Source organism: Simochromis diagramma, unplaced genomic scaffold (genome assembly GCF_900408965.1).
Source record: "Simochromis diagramma unplaced genomic scaffold, fSimDia1.1 OVJJ01000816.1, whole genome shotgun sequence".
In the NCBI taxonomy this organism is placed as follows: Eukaryota; Metazoa; Chordata; class Actinopteri; order Cichliformes; family Cichlidae; genus Simochromis; species Simochromis diagramma.
Genome location: NW_024386908.1, coordinates 16,056,779 through 16,079,587, shown reverse-complemented (window position 1 = coordinate 16,079,587; position 22,809 = coordinate 16,056,779). Strand labels below are relative to the sequence as shown.

General features: G+C 39.2%; 1 protein-coding gene and 1 long non-coding RNA gene across 3 annotated transcripts in view; one reads left to right on the top strand and one right to left on the bottom strand.

Moving 5' to 3' along the window:
• The window catches only part of prkcq (protein kinase C, theta), a 37,311-nt gene extending 21,638 nt beyond the window's left edge, over positions 1–15,673 (top strand). The window contains exons 5-18 of one of the 2 annotated variants that reach the window (XM_040035701.1): positions 4,741–4,921; positions 5,017–5,048; positions 5,129–5,214; positions 5,560–5,689; positions 7,459–7,568; positions 8,197–8,326; positions 8,418–8,587; positions 9,550–9,723; positions 9,831–9,922; positions 11,060–11,122; positions 11,213–11,351; positions 12,370–12,558; positions 12,734–12,862; positions 13,223–15,673. In XM_040035701.1, the coding sequence (XP_039891635.1) occupies positions 4,741–4,921; positions 5,017–5,048; positions 5,129–5,214; positions 5,560–5,689; positions 7,459–7,568; positions 8,197–8,326; positions 8,418–8,587; positions 9,550–9,723; positions 9,831–9,922; positions 11,060–11,122; positions 11,213–11,351; positions 12,370–12,558; positions 12,734–12,862; positions 13,223–13,381 (1,784 nt within the window). In that variant the 3' untranslated portion in view covers positions 13,382–15,673. The remainder of the gene's footprint in view (positions 1–4,740; positions 4,922–5,016; positions 5,049–5,128; positions 5,215–5,559; positions 5,690–7,458; positions 7,569–8,196; positions 8,327–8,417; positions 8,588–9,549; positions 9,724–9,830; positions 9,923–11,059; positions 11,123–11,212; positions 11,352–12,369; positions 12,559–12,733; positions 12,863–13,222) is intronic. The other variant, XM_040035702.1, reaches the window with a different exon arrangement.
• Positions 8,210–21,391, bottom strand: LOC120735920. The gene is made up of 5 exons (XR_005696375.1): positions 21,251–21,391; positions 17,953–18,104; positions 12,344–12,535; positions 8,405–8,601; positions 8,210–8,314 (listed from the first exon to the last, which is right to left on the bottom strand). It is a non-coding gene; the product is annotated as an uncharacterized LOC120735920 (long non-coding RNA).
• Between the last annotated feature and the right edge of the window lie 1,418 nt (positions 21,392–22,809).

Here is a 22,809-nt window from a genome sequence, read left to right as displayed (position 1 = left end):
AACTGCCTCACAAAAGTCTGATAAAATTGCAGCGAGAGCCACTTGTTCTTATGTGGTTTACATAAATTGTCTCTGGCACACACACAGTGCTGTAGTCTCAGGAAGCAGCCTAACAGCAACTCCTCTGGTGTTGTGCACTAACAAGACAGGACAGAGAAACCAGAAGCACAAAGGACGAGCTTTAGAAGTGTTGCCTAGTATTGTCGCCTGTGGGTCTAATGCTTAAACTCAGATTTACATGTGACGTGGTTCGACTGTGTAGAAAGATTTAAACACGGGAAGAAAAACCATTTCAGCCCTTAAAGTCCAGGGATTTCAAAATCTGACTAATCTATAAGTGATGCGAAACATCTCATCCTCACCCCTGGGGCAATTAGTGCCCGTTTGTCAAAACCGCTAGTGTGGTTTGTTTACACAAGCTGTCCTTAAGCGTCTGCCCCGACACGCTGGATTATATCAGTTGTGGTGAGTATGGTCACTACTAGCTCATCTTTTGTCAGTAAGCGGGGTGTGAAGAGACCAATTTTAAATTGTGACCTTTTTCTGACTCTAGTTTTTAGTTCCTGAATCTAACAGGTGAGTGGAAGCAAAAAAGGTTTTACATAGTCAGTCGTCTGTCGTTACAGAGACAGTGTGTTCAAACTGCGTGCCAACTAATGACTTAACAGGCTCAGTGCTTATAGATGCCCACATCTGTATTATGCAGGGTTTAAAATGAGAATCCCTTCAAATCATGGTTAATTATAGCTAATAAGCAACCCAGTGCATGAAATTAATGGCATCTCAGGACCGCTTACATGTAAAGGTCATGGTTTGTGTTATCCCTGTGATGCCTTCATAGCGGAGAGGCAAGATTGTGGTCGCAGTATCAAAGAATCTCACTAGTGGCAGAAGAAGCAGAGCAGTGAGCATTAATGGAGTTTGCGACTTTTCAAACAGCTCAACAAATATCAGCCGATAAACAGTTTGTGCAATTTTCCACACAGCAATGTGTCTGTAAGCTAAAGACAGCGATGCTTTACTTCCTAGAGAGAGAGAAAAAATTAATGTGCAACACTGAAGGAAGGAAAAGCATATAAGAAAGAGAGGAAGGAAGAGTAAGATACAAGATTATTTTCAGAAATGAGGACTGCTCAGCAAGTGAAAGTTTATAAATGGGAAATGTAAATCCTGCATGATTGATGGAGACCGTACCAGATTTAAATACTGAGATACTGGATGTATTAATCATGTGCTGCTGAATTTTGTTTTCATTAAAAAAATAGAAGTTTCTTGCAGAAGAAGTTCTATTCTACTATTTTTTTGTTATTCAGTGGTTGCATGGAAACTGTTAAGCGCACGCTACACATGTTAGTTTGTGGTATTGTGGTAAAGTTTGCAGTGATGCACTATGTTGGACTGGTTACATTAAGGGTAGCAGACGTCAAGCTGTATTTAAGCTGATTAGATTCAGTCTCTGAACTCTACAGTTTATACAGTCTTGTGCAAACTTTTTGAGCCACCCCTCATTTCTTGATCTTTTCCAACAAGCCAAACTTTTTTGTGATTTTTTATATTGTTTTGAGTGATTGATCTGTAGCATTTCTGAAGGTCTTCCAAAGTTTGTCTTTAGCTACTTTTTCACTCTTTTTCAGTCCAATCCTTGTAACTTGACCACGCAGTACCACCTGGAAAGTGTCTGATTGGCAACAGCTTCATTTTTCAGCATGACAATAGTCCCTAACACACTGCCAATGCAGTAAAAACACATCTGCATAAAAAAAAAACTTGTTAACGCTTGTTAACATTTTAAAAACTGTTTTCCTATTACACTGTGTTGCCGTGTAGGTTTACACACATTTCAGTAAATCTCTACACCTATTTCCCGTTTTCATAGCAAAATATACAAAATGAAAGATGGCTCCAGACTGCTGCACGAGCTCACTCGTCTCTACGGGCTGGAAATCAGCCATATAGCTTCTGTAACATCTGCTTATATCTTGTTGAATTCAGTTTGTTATATCCACAAAGAGCATTGAGTTTGGGTGTAGCATCACAGAACAGCTGATCACAGTCTGTACAGACTCTTAATGTACCCCCACCTGCCAAATCCCAGTCTAAAACCTGTTCACACCGTTCCTTCTATGATCCACGAGGAAGAATAACAACAAAATCAAATCATTTTAACTTGTTACCCTGAAAAATATCTATTATTTTGAAAACCAAAAGTTAATTGCATATTTTTTTCCATTTATGTCAACATTATTCTGTAATTAACCACAACAAAAAGCAAGGAAAGTGGAAAACAAAGGGTGCCTGTGGGACACGAGACAAAGTCTCCTGGCTAGTAAACCTGTAAATTACGCCTCTGCCAGCTGTGTAGGTCTCTAAAAAGGGACAGTTACTGTTTACCGGCTGTTGTGTGTGTCAGAGCACCAACTTTTGTATAAAAAAAGTGACAGGTAAGTTTGATCATGAAAGACCTAAAAGGAGCCCGATATCAGAAAAAACTCACCTTTTTAGTCTTTGCTTGTCAGAATGTAAAGAGAGCAAAAGAGTGACGTGATAATATAAAATTAGAAACGATGAGAATGATCATTTCAAAATATACTGAATTCACAGAGAGCCTTCTTGCATTATTGTGAAATTCTCACCTGGTCCCTCTTTATGTGCTCCTCAGAGTTGATCAGCTTCACTTCTAGAATTATGCACATAGGTCCGCTAAACTTTAATATGCACTAAATTATTATTTATTTGAAGGTTTTTATGAGTAAATAGGCAGGTGTGTTAAAAATACAGAAACCAGTTGTTTTATGTTTTGCTGTTTTAACTTCTGTCTTACCCTTTTTTTTCCCTTTCTATTCTCAGTATTATTCCTGTATAAATGCCGAAAGTGGCGTGTTCATCACTTTTGTGCGGCCAGACAAGTAGCTGGCAGCCAGCTACTGTGTCCTAGAGGATTATTAATAATCAAGTAGGTGTAAAAATATAGAAAAGTGACTGTGAATGTTCATTTTCGAAGGCGCACCCATAAGTGTCTCATCATAATTAGATTTTCTTAAGCTAAAAATAAGAGTTTTGACCGTCTGCCCCCTGCTGGCTGTAAGGTGGTTGTGCGGGCGCTTTGTGCTTTCACTGGTGCCTTCCTGACATTAACACCATGCCAAGCACTGAGAAGTAGAAGTAAGAAGCTGTCTCGTGTATCTGTAAATATAGACCAAGCAAACAGGAAATCACTGCAGGGAACAACAGGTGGCATAGTGATGGGTACACTTCCTCCAACGAGCAAACACATACTGGTGTCTTCCTGTCTCTAACTGAAGGATAATGATAGAAATTTAACATTTTGAGCTGATTCAAAGTCACATGCAGTGTTTAAAGCAGTTTTAAAGGAATAATTCAACATTTTAGGATCATTTTCTGCATGTTTGCTCTCTTAGGACACATGGAAGTCATACTGAGCTTTGGTCAGTCAGTTTTTAGTCATACATGATGACTGTGCTTGATCTAATACCAAACACTATGATGGTTGATGACAGTAGAAACTGCAACACAAGCTGAGTGGAAAACACAACAGAGGTCCCATCAGATCATCGATTACAAAGCAAAAAAAATAACAGATTTATTGATAACAAAGAAATTAATGCACATTTTTTGTTTTTTTAATCCAACAACAATTTTATTTGCAACTAATTTGCTCACTCATTGACTGTTAATACAGTGTCCTGTCCATGTGCACAGACTGATCACCAGAACCAGTTTTTTAAATATAAGCAACAGTTTGAAGCCATTTTCTCTGAGAAACGCGTCTCAGAGGAGGACGTTTGTAACTCTTCCCTCGACGAATGTTTTCTGTAAAACATTTTTTTTTGTAATCGCTAAAAAGATTTAAAAGAATTCTTAAACATGAAATGTATTCCCTGGAAACAATGTCCAGCCCGCTTCTCCGATGTTGTTAATAAAAACTAAAGTAAAGATTAACTGGACAATAAACAAACACTCACAAACTGAGCACCGAGCAGCAGTGAAACTTGAACAAGACACAAATCAGAAACAGAACGTGTTTGGTTCACAGCGACCAGCATGCTTCAAAAAATGCAAACGTAGGTGAAAGGTCCAGCTTGCATTGCACTTTTCACACCTTGACTAGCATTTAGTGGAGTAGTGGTCAGGTGCATGCCGGCAAGTCAGCATCTTGCACGCAAACTTCAGGTGACCACAGAAGGCTGCTAGCTAACCAAACCAAATCTTTTCCTGACCCAAACCCAAAAGTTAGTTTGCAAACAACAACCGGTGTAAACCGTACACATAAAGTCCACAATCTGCATTCACAAGCTACTAAAACAGCTGTTCCTACTCAGCTGTTCATAAACACAAATTGTATAATCAGTCAACTGAGGTGAAATTTTAAAAAATTCATCATGAAATTAATTTTCAACCAAAGCTAGTGTCAACTCAGATAGGTGAGGCTGTCTGCTGTGGTGACCCCTTGTAACATGAGTGTAAGTGAAAGTAGCTTTAATGAAAGAAATCTAGGCCTTAAATGCTGAAATGGGAATGCAAGGAAAGATTTATTTTCAAGATAAAATCTGCTGTTAGTAAGAAACACATCTCAGGAGGTGAGAAATTGAAACTTTGCTGTGAAATCCTGTGTTCTTAGCGGCGTCTCACCACTCTGTCCACAGAAGCCGAATCAAACTGTACCTTTTTCCATTGTTTTGTTTTTCTTCTTTGAAATTAAAGTTGTAATACGTGTTTCAGATGCTGTGGGTCACACGGACGGAGACCCGGAGTCCGAGCGTGAGCGAGAGGGTCTGTTCACCCTCCACCAGCGACGCGGCGCCATAAAGCAGGCCAAAGTTCACGTGGTCAAGTGTCACGAGTTCAGCGCGACGTTCTTTCCTCAGCCAACCTTCTGCTCTGTATGCAAAGAGTTTGTTTGGTATGCAAAAAACCAAGAAGTCACAAATCTTCACATTAGTCTTGTTTTTTTCCCAATCATATTAGTCATTTCATCTCTCTTTCTTTCCACTGCAGGGGTCTTAACAAGCAGGGTTACCAGTGCAGACGTGAGTGTCGGTTCATTGTCCTGTAATCTACCAATTAGCCTTCGTAACTCTTCCTCACGTGGTTATTCTCTGTCTTTTAGAGTGCAATGCAGCAATCCACAAAAAATGCATAGACAAAGTTATCGCCAAATGCACTGGTTCAGCCATAAACAGCAAGGAAACAATGGTGAGTGTCTGCTTCACATGATTTGCTTCATGACGCTGCACATCTCTTCCAGTCCGACAGAAATTCCACAAGTGGTGACACAGAGCGAAGTGTGTGAGCTTATGGTTCTGATGCTTACTAATGAAAGAGTTGCTTTGTGCCAAGGTATCACCACACCAGGCGCTCCGGTCTCATGTCATCTTCTTTCCCTCGTTTCACTTCCTCCTCAGCTCCATGTCAGCGAGAGTTCATGTGTACGAAAGCATGAGAGAACTTAACGCCAATAAATAAATCTCGCCGTTTACATATGAGAGGTGTTTGGTTACTGACGCCTTCCGTGTCAATCTGTGTGCGATGTGTTTTTAGATCCACAAGGAGCGCTTCAAGATCGACATGCCTCACAGGTTTAAAGTCTACAACTACAAAAGTCCCACCTTCTGCGAGCACTGCGGGACTCTGCTGTGGGGGCTCGCCAAGCAGGGGCTCAAATGTGAGGGTGAGAGGCGGGAGTTTTTTGTTTTGGTTTGTTTGTTTTGTGTGATTTTATACTTTTTTTTTATGTCTGCAGGGTAAGACAAAACACAGCAGTGACATCACAGACATAAAGCCACAAATACAGTGTCATAACAGAAATTTTTCATAACGCAACACTACGCCATTAAATTTATTTCAAGCTCAGTTTAGGAACTGAAAGGTCCTGGTTTAAGAGTTAAGGAAAACTGATGCTGGCGTACTGTTAAAGACTAAGACTGATGGTCGTTTAAGAGTAGAGCCTCTACTCCTCCACATCCAAAGGAGCCAGTTGAGGTGGTTCAAGCGTCTGGCCAGGGTGCCTCCTGTTCCCCTCCTACGTGAGGCGTTTCAGGAATGTTATACTGGGAAGAGACCCTGCAGCGATCCAGGACACGGTCAGGCTGGTTTGGGAATGTGTCAGTGTCTCCCCCTGGAAGAATTGAAGGCAGCCTGGACTCGGTTGCATGGATGGATCATTCAAAATAAAGCACTATAGCTCAGCTGAGTCTAGAGGACTCATTGCTCTGGCAACCCCCTGCTCCAGCATCCTAATGGTACGATCTCGGTCAGGTTGGCCCAGTCATGGCATTCTTACAAATGTCATTTCCTCCAAACTTCTGGTGCTTCGTTATACAGTTGAGTGTGTTTGACAGAGGAGTGGTTATGTGGGATTAGTTGGATGAAGGTATTTTGACTTCTTTACCAAAAATTGTGTTTTCAGACACAAGACTAAGTGACAAAAAGCAAATTAAAATGGCACAGTTTTGACTGAAGTTACAAGCTCTGTGGTATTCAGTCTTTTAATTCTTCACTCTAAAATTAGTCCCGTTTTTCTGGGAGCTGCCTTTCAGCACAGTTGATCAGAAAACCGCCGAGCAGCAGGGAAACCCCTTTGCCAAAAGATTAAATGTTCTAGACAACATTATGCAGATATCTGTGGGTTTTAAATGGCTTACACTGCATTGCAAATGTTTCCTTATTTTGGACTTTTAAGGCCCGAATCATCGATTTTTAGGAAGAAAGAGTCAGCAGTGGCTTTCACAGATTACCACGAAAGGGTTTCTTGGTTCAGCACAGCTATATTACTCCTTCACAACACCATCAACACACTCTGAAACACATGCAGCAAGCAAACTATGGAGCTCCCTTACCTTTATCTGAAAAATTCAACTTGACAAAATTTGATAAAACATGGTTTTCACCACATAGATATGATCATTTAATCCACAGCATTACTCAATATATTTCCAGTAGCTGAGACAACAGTGGGCGTTCAAACCTTTCCCAGCATAAATATGCGCTGCATGTGTTGGCCTGTTGAACAGAAACACAGTGCAGCTGCCACAGCAGGTGCAAAGTATAAAGTTCTCCCTGTGAAATTAATCATATTTCCAGTACAAGCCAGCTGACTGAGGGGTTAGGAATGGGAAACATTATTATTGTGGATGTGTGAGAGATTGCGAAGAAACAGCACAGTTATATAAGGAACATGTGCAAACATTAAAGAACGTGTGACATGAAAAAAAGGTATCAAGTGAAAAAGAAATTGGACTCTTTAGCAACATTTTTTACATATAAGTGTGCATTTTTCTGTCATTGTCATTATAAATTTTAATATTGCCCCATTCTGAAGTAAAAGCTGATACATTAACTTTTGCATAACTAATAACAGTGTAAATATTGCCATCTTGCACTGCTTTAAATGTTCTTTATGTGTTCAACTGAGTTTACATTGTGTTTGATGTTGTGCAGAATGCAGCATGAACGTCCACCATAAATGCCAAAAGAAAGTGGCTAACCTCTGCGGGGTCAACCAGAAACTGATGGCTGAAGCTCTGGCAGTCATCGAGAGCAAGCAGCAGGTGAGACAAACAAACCTTCGGTACATGAAGCTGTGCAGTCTTTCAGAAATGCCTTCAACCAGTTCAATTGTTTCCTCGTTTTTATGCTGCTTTTAGTGACTTAAACACCTCTTAAAAGGGACGTGTTCTCCTCAGTTCCAGCTGAGTAACTTTGCATAATTAAATAATCTGATGAAATAATCTGGAGTTGACTGTAGCTCAGGAGGTAGAGCAGGTCACCCTACTGATCGGCAGGTCGATGGTTCGATCCCTGGCTCCTCCTTTACCATTTACCAATCCCAATTTATCTGATACTGAGTTTTGGTGATGCACCTTAATTCATCCTTGATTAGAAGTTTTAACTTCTCCTCCTTTAAGCCAACTTTCTGATTGCTCCTTGCAAAGAGAAGACTTGAATAGCACGAGATATTCCATCTCTGTGACATCATGCACATCTAACAGGAAGACTTCATTATATGAAACTTTGTTTAATGAGAAGATCTAACATAAGACTGTGTAACACTAGATAACATAAGAAAAAGTAAAGCAAATAAGAGAACATAATATTGTCCCCTTTAATACTAGTAATTAAGGAATATTTTACTGTGGAAAACTTCATTTTGAAACTGGATCTACCTTTTGCTTTAAGGCGAGAAGTACCAGAGACAGTGACATTATTGGTCGGGAAGGTCCAGTAAGTGTTGCCCAGCCGGGAGTGGTGCGAGCACCATCCGGGCTAGTTATGGGTTTACCAGCCACAGCTACACCTGCAAGCAAAGGTATGCAACTTCTAAAATGTTCCTTTCCGTTAGGCAGGGATACATACTGCATACTTTATGTCATTTGTGTTTCTCAACCTGCTTCTTGTAGCAGATTATCAGGGTGTTTCATGGGAGGGACCAGGAGATGTCAGCAGGTCGGTCAGCGAGGTGCTTCCAGAAGAGCCTCTGTACGCTGTCCCGAGGAAAGATCACCAACCCAAATTTACCATCGACGACTTCACCCTGCACAAGATGCTCGGGAAAGGCAGCTTTGGCAAGGTAGCAGAGGCGACCTGATTCAAAAGAGGAAAAGTAAAGCACGGAGCAGAGCGTGCATGAAGATGTGGCATCTTTGTCATGTTACTTTATATATCAACATATTAACAAGAGCATTCAAAGAGCACAACTCCCCCGAAGGGCAAGGGCTGTAGTAAAAACCTTTTATTACAACATGCAGATGTCTGATCTTTGACCTATGACCTTGGAGCATTACATACTAAAATGGTGTATTATCTTTACCCATATAATTGGAGCAGAATTTGCTGAAATCATCTACAAGCGTGAGGTTTTAAGATATTTTGGTGCAGTGTGTGAATTTGTGAACTTTATGGCATTATTGTGACATCATAGGGCGTCGTATTAAAATGTAAAATTTGTTTTACAGCTCTCCACATGTTCTTTCATATGATATATTACTTGACATGGTTTAAAGTTTTCACTGACATTCACATTTGGTGTGATCTTGACCTTTTCATCAAAACTGAATGTGCCCGAGCTGTTTTTGGTATTTACCATCACAAAAAAATTAAACATGATATCTTGAAAACTGTGGATGCTTAACTGCTAACAAAGAGACAAACAAACAGAAGTGATTACACACTCCCTTCCCTTAAAAACTGCATGCAACAAAAACTAATTATTGCCCTTTTCTTAGTGGAATTTCTATAAGAACACAGTGGGGGGGGGGGAGCGTTTTCTGCAAATGTGTCAAAGCATCATATTTTAGTCATTCTTGCCAGCAGCTTCACACAGCACGGAGGGCTTTACACAGCACTCTGAGGCTTGTGGTCAAATGTGTTGTGCAGCCAGTTTCCACTGAAAACCACCTACTTCTTGTTACTTCAAAGTCTTGCAACACATAGAGCTAGCTATGGTAAATGATTGGGCAAAAGGCTACAACTCTATATGTCCAAACTAAACCTGTTTTTTAAAGCTTTTTATTTGTCCTTCGTCTTCTCCAGGTGTTTCTAGCAGAGCTGAAAAGGAGCGGTGAATTTTTTGCAGTAAAAGCTCTGAAGAAAGACGTGGTGCTGATGGATGATGATGTTGAGTGCACCATGGTAGAGAGGAGGGTTTTGTCTCTAGCCTGGGAAAATCCCTTCCTTACACATCTTTACTGCACCTTCCAAACTAAGGTGATGACCCCTGTACACTTGCACAGTCATTGCATGCAAGTAGGTAGCCACTGAAAATAATTCTCTGGAAACAAATATAGCCCTGACCTCTGTGTTTTTGCATCCAGGAAAACCTGTTCTTCGTCATGGAGTATCTGAATGGAGGGGATCTTATGTTCCACATCCAAAACTGCCACAAGTTTGACTTGCACAGAGCCACGTGAGTTAAAAAAGACGCAGCTCTCACAGTGACACACGACTGTAGTTTTGCACTGTTTGGGTCTGGATGTAACCGCCAGGTTTGAAAAGTGCCTTCACTGCAGATGTGCCTTTAACCTGCATGAGTAATCATTACCAGCATGGAGGCAAAAAAACATCCATATACCTCAGTAAACTATTTTCTAATTGAGTTTTTGGTTTCCATCACTAGTTTCACATCATATTTAATAGAAAAATGACACTCATTTAGGAAATTACAGTCCAACTTAGTGGAAGATAGACAACAAAGCAAGAGTTGATTGACCCCTGAATACACCCGACGCCACATTTGTAAGCATCCCAGAAGCTGCTACACAGAGTAGGCGACGGGGGCAGGAAGTCAGATATAAAAGCAGCATGGAGAATGTGGTCAATTTTCAAAATAAAATACCCAATGCAGACTAAATGTTCTGCTTCTGACATGCCTGTGGTGTGACTTGATGCAGGACTGAGACATGCGTCAGACAAACATCTGGTGTACTTCAGTGGTTAGAGTGTGTCTAACCACTGAAGTACAAGTAACCACTTGGGATTGAGAATTCGCTACCAAATGGCCGTGCATTGTCCTTGGTTTCTTGGTCTTGTTTTCTTGTTCGTCACATTAGGTTTTAATAGATCTAATCTCTATAAACATATTATCTACAGTTATCTATAGATTGCCAGTGGTTTTCATTTTTAGTGCAAATTCTACATTTTAGCATCCTTTAGTTACACGTGGGTAAATAGTCTGTGTAGAGAGCAAATAAAGGGGCTTACAGATATACAATCTGGAAGCCACCGGTTATTTTTTTTTTAAAATCTATCTGCATTAGTAAAGCATGGCTATCAGTCCTGGAAAAATGACTACCCCAGAAGCTAAGGCCCCCCTCAGGCTTCAAACTTACAGTCTCTTATGGGGATTTTTATGGTGCTCATGTTAATTTCTATATACAGTCGACATGTGATCCTTATTTCTGTGACATAATTGTCTTTTAAGTTTGTTGATTTTTTTGGTTTGTCTATTTCAGAATTTCAACTAGATTGACCTAGTTTGGCCTAAATCTGATCACTCCTGTGAATTTTATCCTCTCTTCTCACATACATCTGTGTCTCCTTACAGCTTCTATGCAGCTGAGATCATCTGTGGGCTCCAGTTTCTGCACTCTAAAGGAATTATTTACAGGTAGGCGCTCAGTGAGAGCCAGAAACAGGACTGAAATTCATGACATGTAATATATAGTCCAAGAGGAATCATTTTCTTGCACCTCTGCAGAGATCTGAAACTGGACAACGTGCTGCTGGACTCAGATGGTCATATAAAGATAGCAGACTTTGGTATGTGTAAGGAGAACATGCAGGATGACGTACGGACCTCCACCTTCTGCGGGACCCCAGACTACATCGCCCCAGAGGTGACATCTTTTGCATGCTGTAGTAATGTAAATGTTGTAATAAACTGGTATCCTTTTGAATAAAAGGATCAATCAACAACAGCTGGCCACCAAGTGATACGCATAAAAGGTCTAAATTCTAGAGACGTCTTAAAGAGGGCTTTTGATGCTAGGTCTGTACATTTATATTTGGACTCTGTTAGAGTAGCTTTTCTTATACAGGCTATTGTGCAGCCCCTGAGTGAAATAAGCCTCTAAGCTGCCCCTTTAAAATAACAAGTTAAACCACATTTTAAAATATTAAAGAGTAGAAAAAACTGTAAGCTGATAATCTAGGACAGAGGTGTCAAACATATGGCCCCAGGGACCAGAATCAGCCACAAAAAGATTAAATCCAGCTCACTAGACAGTTTCGGAAAATGTGAATGAGCACATGCATTTTGGACTTTTAACAGTATTTGCAAGTTTTACAGATTTCCTGCTGATAAAGACCTCCCCCACTTCTCCAGCGTAACAAAGCAATAGATCAACAAAAAAAATATTTTTTACCACAATCATCTTATTATTATTATTACAGGATATTCTGGGCAGTGAGCTTTTACACATTACTTACTTACAAATCAGTCCCAAAAAGTCGTGCTGACGGATACTGCAGCAGTTCTCTGTCATATAGAAAAAACTGAGATATACTAAAATTACACTTCTTTTTTATATACAAAGATATCTAAGGCAATTAGTGTGTGGTTAGACTTATTTACACAGACAGAAAAGGGGAGTTTCCTTGGTCTAGCCCACTTAAAGATCACAGTGGGCTGTATGTGACCAAGGACGTAAAATTAGTTTGACATCTAGAGCAAAATAAAACCCAAGATCTGACTGATAAGGACTTATTTTCAAACGTTATTGACCTCATTCTTTAAAACTCTGGCCATTTAAATGTGAACATCTGCCACTGTAACAGTACGTGCATGACAGAAAATAAGAAAAACCCACTTTTAACTTGTTCATTTTACCAATTTGTGTGATCTTTATGTATCAGATCCTGCTGGGTCAGAAGTACAACAGCTCTGTGGACTGGTGGTCATTCGGAGTGCTGCTGTACGAGATGCTGATCGGTCAGTCTCCGTTCCACGGCCGCGATGAAGAGGAGCTGTTTCAGTCCATACGGACAGACACCCCCATTTATCCCAACTGGCTCAGCAAAGCTGCAAAGGACATACTCATCAAGGTCAGACAAGTGCTTCAGTGGCCAGTTTAAATAAGATCAAGCAGGAAGAAAAGAAAGCAAGGATCTGGTCTTTAAATTGATGAAACTGATTCTTACTGTTTCCTGTATGTTCATTAAATGCATACATATAGCTCTCGGGGCCCTATGGCTAAACCTCTGTGCGTTTGTGCCTCAGCTGTTTGTGAGGGAACCTGAGGAGCGGCTGGGAACCAAAGGAAACATCAGACATCACAGTTTCTTCAGCAGCACAGACTGGAACGCCTTAGAGCAACGGCAGGTGCCGGCACCCTTCACACCAACGATAGTAAGTACAACAGGGAACCACTTACTCAACATATCCACTAATTTTCTCAGTTAAAAACTGGTAGCTAGTAAAAGCTGTTTGGCTGATACGGCCGACGGGTGAAAGTAAATATCATCTAGAAAGTTGTTGACACAGTAATTGACTATAGTGGCTATTTTCAAACTTCAGACTGCTGTGCGTGTTTGCAGACTGGAGTCTGCATCGAGAGCCTTACTGTCCTTACTTTAAGTTTGTTCGCAGCCCATTTGGGGACACGGCCCAGCCTTTGAAAATCACTGTACTGCAGTATTTACTTGTTAATCTACTCGCTGGTGTATGAAATATTGCATGTAATTAAATATTTGCCCTTCATCCTCGCAGACCTCACCCAGCGACTGCAGTAATTTCGACAAAGAGTTTATCAACGAGAAGCCCAGACTATCGTGTGCCGACCGCACGCTCATCAACAGCGTAGACCAGACGATGTTCAGAAACTTCTCCTTCGTTAATCCTGGCATGGTTCGGATCGCAGCACGCTGACCACCGGACAAAAAATGGCTACAATCTACAAACAGGCTGCTCAGTCACAACCAGCAGTGACTGTAACTGGAACCTACTGTAGAACCCGAATGTGGCAAAACTCACATACATGATGATGCTAACCACTAAAGGGGTATAAACCGATACAACCAAACTGTGACCGGATCTTTAACTTTCACACAAATACCTTTAAAATGTACCTGTAGTCAACTTTGATACTTTAGAGTTTAGTTGACTAAAGGCATACATTTTCTTACAGTGTTATTCTGACAGCATGCAGTTGGTTTGGTTTTATTCTGTCATAAAACTATTCACACATTGCACACTTGTGCAAATATGTGCAAATATTCAAAAAAAAAAAAAAAAGAAAGAAAGAGAGAAAGTGTGCATCTTCCATGTCTCGAGGCATGTACTGTGAAGCTAGATTTGGGACTTAGCGAGGTAACTTCAGGCTTAAGTCTAGTTTATATGGAGTCAGGAAGCCAGTTCTCATCTTACCAAAGCCAGATGATACAAACCTAACCTGCTCCGGAGCAATGTTACATTTGGGACTCATCACTTCCTGAAAAAAAGCACCACTATTTCTGGAAGAGCCCTCGTACTAATTATTTTTACTCATATTTCTTGTCTTTCCACGACGAGCATCAATAAGAAAACCAGATCTTGAGGAACAATTTCATTCCTGTTTTTTTCTGCAAGCAATAGCGCACTAAATACCTGTACTTACCGGCAGCTAAAGCTCGCTGAGGGAAAAATATGTAATCTCCAACCAACTGGGGAGGGGCTGCTTTGTGAATTTGGTTGCAAAGGTGTTGGATCAGAAATCTCCCTCTCGTTCTTTGGTCATCCGTAGTTTGCACTGAAGATGCTAACTTGTCTCCAAATGCTCAATGAGTAACATTGCACCTTAAACGTGTAACTTTTACTTTGAAGCAGAACTGTTTATATCACCCTTTTCAGAGAGTTTGTAGGCAAGTTGGTGTCCTTTATGCTAACTGGCAACAGTAATTACAAGGTTTTTAATGCAACACCCTGTACCTCATTGCAACCACTTTCACCTAACAGCCAGCAACTTCCAGCAAACCATCGCCAACTGGTCAGGGAATACATTTTTACCGAGTGACCTGTGGTTGCCGTGGGTGATGCTGACTGACCTCTAAGCCTGCCCGACTGAGGCCTAATTAATTCAGTCCTTTGGCCAGTAAACTGGGTTTATTAACCTTCAAGTGATTGTAAAGTCCAGCCGGATATTTATGTGCCATTGAGATTTTTTTAAATCTAAAAAATGTGTCCTACCGTGAATCATCTTCTCCTACAATTTTTCATATTTGTTTTTTTTTCCCCAACCCGAAATGGTAAGGATGAAAGTTGTATGGAAATATGTTTTGTTTAAAAAAACAAAACAAAAACATTATAGGCTTAATTTTATTGTAATTTTCAACTTTTAATTACTGCACGGTGATGTTTTGCCAACAGACCTAGAGCAGCAAGATTAACGTCTTTTTGCACACAAATTATTTCATAATTAATTACATTGGAACATTTTAATACATCTATTGTTGGTAACGGAAACAGGGTAAATAGTAATAATCACAAGTAGAGCCTTTAACTCTCCAGACTTTTCTAACTGTATATTTTATTCTTCCTTAATAAATGGAAGAATAAAAAAATAAATAAATGGAGTTTTGCTGCTGGTATAATGATCTTTTCAACTTTTTCAAAGTAGTAGATCTGTCCACATGTGTCATTGGTCATATGCTGTCCTGTGAAGATGCTAATAGCTACCTTGGGAAACCCTGAGTGGGCTTATCCAGTTTATAATTACCTACGATTGCAGTGTTATTGTAAATGAAGATACGGTAAGCTGAAGTTATTCGGTAGTACAGGCCTCCTACTTAATGGGCTGTGTGTTTAAATAGAAAATGTGCTTGTAGTGATTTTATGGTGCCTCAGAATAGTTTAATGAAGTTAACGTCTTCAAGTAAAGTAAACTGAGAAAGTCGCTTTAACCAAATGGAAACTTAGTTTTCTTGTCCTGTTCCTTTTTATTTTTATTTTATTGCCTGTTTTTTTTCTTATGTAAATAAATTATATAGTTCATCTGATATGCTGTGTTGTTACTTGGTTGTAGATCTGTTAATGTACTGAGTTTTAATAACTGGGTTATTGTTTACATGTGTTTTCCTGTTGTATCTCAGGAGTTTTGTTTTAATGATGAGCTACTCCCTTCATACTGTAGTTTTGATGTTCTCCTCATTGTGAATTCTGTTCATTAAAGTGTGCACATTGTGGGCTGTTTTTTTTTTTTTTAATGTGTTTGTTTCGGTGAGGGACAATGTGAAAACTGCTCGGTCGTGTAGCGTTACATCAGAATGACAGAGACCAGAGGTGGAGGTGTTAACAAAAATAGCCATCTCAGTTTTTCCACTTAATTTGAAACTTTACCATATTTTCCACTGTTACAGACATTTACTCAACTGATGGCTGAATTATTTTAGCACTCAGTGTTAAATATAGACTACCTAAGAAAGAATGTCAGAGGCTCTTTTTTTCCATTAAGGTGCTACGGATGGCCCAGATGTAGGACTGACAGCCAAACAAATAATCGAAAACAAACCTTTAATTAAGTGTAGTAGTCCGAGTGAAACAAAATCCAAACTTTAGAATATGTTACTAAACAGACAAGGAACAGACAGACACTGACAAAAACTGAAGGGGAAACAAGACACAGCTGAAACTAATTAGGACAAGACAAGGAAGCAAAACTAAATGCAAGGCACAAAAGACAACTAACTATTAAAATAAAGCAGGAAATGAAGAACAACCACACTGAAACAAGTATTCACGACGCATACATGAACTGAACAGAAGGGGAAAAGACAGACTAATAACGCCACAAATGTAAAACATGACAAGTACTAAAACCTCATAATGCTCAGGAATGAATGAAAACCAAAAATCCAAATCATAAACAACACAAAGAAGGAAATACAAAACAAGGATTAAATCTGGGAACCGTGACATAATGTTAACATGTTGAGAAAAGTGATAGTACTAATATTTATTATCACACTGTTTACCTGCAAAACCAGGAAAATATCCTTCACATTAAAACAAACTTAGAAGTAGGATTCCACCAATGCATCACCAGTCAAGCCCAAAGTTTGACATGACTTTCAAACTTATAGCTTTACTTTCCAATTTTAAACTTTATTCCCAAAATTTTGGCTTTACCCTCAAAAAAAGTATTTTAATTTTTCTTCAAAATTTCCACTTTAGACTTTATCACTTTGTCATGGTCCTGGACCGGTGACCCAGCGTTTTGTGTTTCATTTTAGTAACATCTTCTGTTTTATGCCGATTCTTATTTGTATTAGTTCTTAGTGTTTTAGTGTTCTCCCTTCTGTGCTTTGTTTGTGTCTCTGAGTTTGTTTGTAAACCTGTTTGTGAGTTTCCTGTTTTACTTTGAAGGTCTGTGTCTCGTCGTGTTTAATTAGGTTCAGCTGTGTTCCCCTCAGGTGTGTGAGTCCCTCATTACCTTGTGTGTATTTATAGTGTGTGCCTGCCTGCGTTCCTCGTCGGTTCGTCTGTGTTATTCTGTGTAACTTGGTGACAGTCCGTCTCTCTGGTCTTCATTCTCTACTCCTCATCCCCTGTGTTACCTCCATATGTTTTTCCCTGCGTTTTATTCTGTGAGTTATGGTTTCGGGTTTTGTTTGTTACTAGCTTTCCCAGTTTAGTTTACGTCTAGCTTGTTCCTCATTTCCTGTTTGCCACTTGCCACACTGTAAATAAATTTCACTCGCATAACTACTTTGGCACAACACCGTAGAAGCCACAATCAGTTTTTGGCAGTGACTTTTATATAACCTTTATTTTTGCAGTTAAAAACAATCTCATTAACATTAAAAATGTCTTTTGTAAGAGTAAGTTGGCCAAGAGGACAGCAGAAATGGCAGCAAATATTACAGTAGTTCTGTAAAAATATTTTAAGTAGGGATAAAGGACCGGATTGGTTATAATGTAAGTACAATAACACAGAGTTGTGAAGATACTTGAAAAACTGATAATTTTTTAATTCTATATATAACCCCTTTGTAAACCCTGTTCACCGAAGTCTATTTACGAACATACGTAAAGATATTACACATAAAAAAAATACACGGAAACATTGGAAATCAGTTTTTGGCAGACAATCACTTTTTGGCACAACACCGGCGCTGTCTGCAACTTGGGTCCTCCTTCAAACTGCTGCCCGAGCCTGAAATTTTTAATACCGACGCCTAACATTCCAGGTTCCTCAATTTTTAAGAATATTTAAAATAAAATGAAAATGACAAAGGAAAAAAAAACATTCGGATATTTTGTTAAACTCAATATTCTCAAGATGTAAAATGATTTTTTTCCTGCTATATACAATACTCCTTCAAACATACCAGCGTACTGCTGCTTTAACAATTATGGATTTGAGATCCCTGATACCAATCTTGGTTTGAATATACTGACAAATAATCTGAATATGCATGAGCAACACAACATTTGGGAGGGACAGGGTTAAGATTTACACTGACCTTGCAAAAAGATTGGGTTGTTGTTTACTTGGCAACATGAAGGAGCTCTGTCTGCTCAGGGAGGATGACACTATTCTACATGGGATACAAGCAATATTTGGACTGGGGTCAGGTCGCCCTCTGCTGGAAAACCAATCACATTAGGGATGTTCCTGAAAAAGAAATTCCCACCTGATTACATAAAGAAGAGAAGAAAATAGAAGAAATCATACTAATCAGTTTATTCAGAATAAGAAAATAGAAGAGTTGTTGTTGTTGTTGTTTGTGTGTAAGAACCAATTAAAAGTGTTTATCACATTTTTCAGTAAGTCACCGATTACTGAAAGAAAAACTAATCATAAGAGCAAAGAAAGACATTTTGATGCTAGTAGTTTAGCTATGGATATGGGTCAGTTATTGGTTTTGTTTTACTGTATTTAGCTGTATTTTTTTTCTCTGATTTTTGAGAATATGAGTTTGAGTTGGGGGTTAGTTTTATGGGTTTTGCTTGTTTCCTTGTAAGTGATCATACATACCTGTCAAAAGTGTCACTATTTATTGCTGGTGATGCATGTTTATATGCAAGTCAGCCCAAATAAACGATAATTTTGTAGGTCAGAATACCACAAAACCCCATGTCTTACTCAGTTTGCTTGTTTAGAACTTACCATTACACGGTGGTTGTTTTTTAGGGCTGCTGCCAAATATCTTAGCTCTGACGTGTCAAACTTATTTTAGTTTGTTTTTACGCACTGCGTCAGAGTTTAAAACAAAACAAAACATAGCAACAGTATCTGTTTTACATGTGCATTACAATTTATAGTAGCTCTACAAAGATAAAACTGTCACATAGAGAAATGAATATTTTTGCTTTGCATTATTTATGATTAAAACAACTTCTCAAGACCTGGAAATACATGTATTTATTAATGCTGAAGCTTTTTGGCATCCAGTTTTGGCCCCATGTCACATGTTTAACATCTGCGTCTTACATCTTTAGCAAACAGGTTGCTAAGGATGGCTAAGACAGCACATGAAAAACATATCTACGAGTCCCAAGCAGCCACATGAACCACTTCTTTAAAAAGATAATGTATTTTTTATTATTTATTAATTTGACAACAAATGTGTCTTACTGCTTCCCCAGTTAGACTGACGTCTTGACTGCTCATGTAAGAGGTTGTCATCAGGCTGGAGCCAATCATCTACAACTATTTTTTCACACCAGTCATAGCCAGATATTTGCATGTGACAGAAATACAGAACAAAAAAATTATTTTTTGACACACACCAATATAGATGACATGATTACCTCCAATCATTGTCCTGAATCACATTTTATTTTAAAATGACCTTTCATTTTAGCGCAAAAGTCTAATATATATCTAATATATGTTCCAATATCTGTGATAGAATAGCTATATATTTACAGACACTTTTTTTTAAATTAAACTTTCAAATATTCCATTCTGATCCTTTTTTATTTGATGGAAGATTCACTGATAAAAGTTTAAAGGTTTAAAAATTTAATATTTTTCTAAGTTGCTCATTAAATCTTTGAGAACATAAAAACCTGTCTGTTGTCCCCATCAACCAAACAATATCAGGTGCTCTGTAGCACCTGTGACCTAAATAAACTTCCTTTACAAAGAAATAGTACAGTATAATAAGTAGTATTGGGGTTTTTACTGTGTAGAGAAACTGTTGGTGGGCCCCAAAGAGGTTTTAACCAGAGCTGAATACCTTGTTCAAACACGGTAACACAGATTCACTGTAAAGCTGTGACACCACGGGTGCAGTGGGTAGATGATGGTCCTTGTGTTGGCACAAGCAGCTGCACGCAATGCAACCGATGCTAATCTTGTAGTTGTTGTGCTGAGATCCATGCTCGCTCACTCACTCACACACACAGTGTAAAATTACAAATGTTTTTTTTTTTTTTTAAAGTGCAACCAAATCAATTATACATGCAGTTTTGACAGTCAAAATCTATTTGTCTCATATTTCACCTGCAAGTACACACGAGACTGTTCTTCTGCTAAACCTTTTTTTCAGCAGGTAGCCACCTGGAAAGTTTAGCCAAAATTCACTTTGAGCAGGGAAAAAAATCCCATTGTCATTCCAGGGACTTCAGTTAGTGGTGCTGTGTCAAGGCTGCTGGTGTGGCTCACTTCAGCTCTTAACATATTGTGTTCTGACCTGAGACAGACCTGGGACTCACCTTATTATTTTTGAGGGTGGTTTTTTTTTTACCCTAAATCACAACCTCTTCTTAAACCTCATGAACAAGTGAAATCCTAAGTAATGATAAAGCAAATCCAAATGCAAAACACAGCTCAATGGCCTGATGAACCTCTGACTTATTTAGCCACCACTCCCCCAAACTCCTAGCACAGACGGTTGTCCTCTAAACAGGGAGCTGTTACCTCTCAGTGACCTCCATAGCTGCAGCCAGTGCAACAACATAGCCTTACGGCCTGGCATGAGAATAATTGTCTGTTTAAATACTTTCTCAAAGGTTTGGAAATGACTGACTCACAGGAGCCAAGAATTAAACATAACCCATATGCAGTTCTGAGAAAAACTAACTAACCCCTATGATTCAGTCTTGCAGAACCACCTTTATTGATAAGATCTTGCAGTAATCCTTTTCTGTATAATTATCAGTCTTATTGTGGAGAAACTTTAGCTTGTTTTCGCTGCGGTTTGCAGCCATTCATTTATGCACAGCTGTTTTAAGGTCTGACCACAGCATTTCAATCAGGTTGAAGTCTGGACTTTGGCTTGGATATTGCAACACCTTGATTCTTTTCTTTTTCAGCCATTCTGTTATAGATTTGCTGCTGTACTTGGAATCACTGGCCTGTTGCATGACCCAGTTTAGGCCAAGCTTTAACTGTCAAGCAGATGACTGCATATTTGTCTCTAGAATAATTTGGTAAGAAGACTTTATGGGTGACTCAGTGGCTGTGAGGTGCACAGTTCCTGTAAATGAGCATAAATCATCACCCTTCCACCACAGGTAGGAGGTGTTTGTGCTGATATGTTGTGTTTGGTTTTCACCAAACATAGCAGTGTGCATTATGGACATCTGTCATCTGTCCAAAGGACATTATTCCACAAGTCTTGTGGGTCTGTTCCATTGGCTTTGCACCCTACAGCTTGCAATACATTTTATTTTTAGACAGAGGCAGCTTTTTTTTTTTCTACAAAACTTTCCAAACAAGCCATACGTGTTCATAATCTTTAACATTTAACATGATAATTAATTTCTGAGATGCAGGTTTTACAGCTTTTTTTGAACAACACATGGCCTGACCTTGGTGTAAATTTGCTGGGCCATCCTCTCCTGAGAAGACTGTGGCATTTCATTAACACACACCTAAACGCTCCAGACCACCAAGTGCAAAAGCTGCTCACACCTGCTGACGATTAGTTAATCAAGTCCATTTGATTAGCAGTACCTGGCTGCTCTTAACTTCTATGGAAGCCTTAGCTGTGTACTTGTTTTTCACAGCACTCTCTTTTTCTCATGACAATAACATCCAATAAGGGGAAAAGAAATGTCTCAATAAAGCCGAGCCGCCTCTTGTTCTCGCAGTACTTCTTTATTTGGAGTGTGTAAATTACACTACATCAAAACTCTTTACAGCAACTGAGGATAGTTTGGTGTACAGTACGTGGTAACATATCCCTTTAACACATCATACACAACATACGACACACAGCTGCTGCGTCACATGAAACCAAATACAGTGTTTTTGTTGGCAAGAGAATCAGGGGGAAAATGACATGCTATGCAGAAATGACAGATGTTTTCGTGATACTACAGCAAAGACTCATGATTTTAAAATGTGACCGTGGAAACCAGATACAGCAGCTGTGCCAAAAGCTTTTTTCCCCCTTACACTTAAATGAGAAAATAAACTCAAATGAAGTTTTAAATGAGATAAAGAGAGATCATGGAGAGATCTCACTAGAAAGGATGTGCAGCAGGTTAGGATAAGGATAGAGACAGAAACATACTAAATGAATTAACAGTGTGTTAAGTTGGAAGGAGTACTTTAAGGAGCTGATTACTGAAGAAAATTAAAGAAGAAGATAGATGAAGGAAGAGGATTGGTAAGGAGGAAGTGAGGGGCTATAAAAGTGATGAAGATATGGGAACGTTGTTGGCAGAAGTGACAGAGACGTTCAAGATAGGCCCTTTTTGCTTCCAACAGTAATGGACGGGTTGACAGATGAGTTCAGGCAAGAGTATGCATGGTCTATGATGATTGCAGACAAGACTGATCTTTATTGAGAGTAGAGAACAGCTGTAAAAGAGGCTGAAGAGGTGGAGGTATGCGCTGGAATAAAGAGGAACATAAGTGAGACAGAATACATGTGTGTGAATGAGAGGTGGAATGATGAAGCTGCAAGGAGTAAAGACAGTGAAGGCAGATGAGTTTAAATTCCTAGTATCAACCACCCAAACCAAGAGATTGTGCACAAGAGAAATGAAGAAGAGATTGCAGGCAGGGCGGATGGAGTGGGAATGCTAAAAACAGCTTGCTTTAACTGTTTTTTTCTTATCTGTCCCTCTGTGCAACGCACAACTTCCATCAATGAAGATTTAAAAATAAGAAAATGAGAGAAACCTAAAGCTCTAAAGCCAGCTCTTCTGCAGCTCAGCTTTAGACTGAGCTAAACGTATCACATTTAATGACGAATCCTTCTCCACATATTACATCATAGTGCAGCTGTTTGTCCTACATTCGTAACCAGCTCACTTTTTGTTCTTTTTGTTACATTTGAAATTAAATGCGTAGGCTTAGCTACATACATATTCCTGTTTTCCTGAATTCATGAGACAATTGGGGCATCTGAGTTTTATAG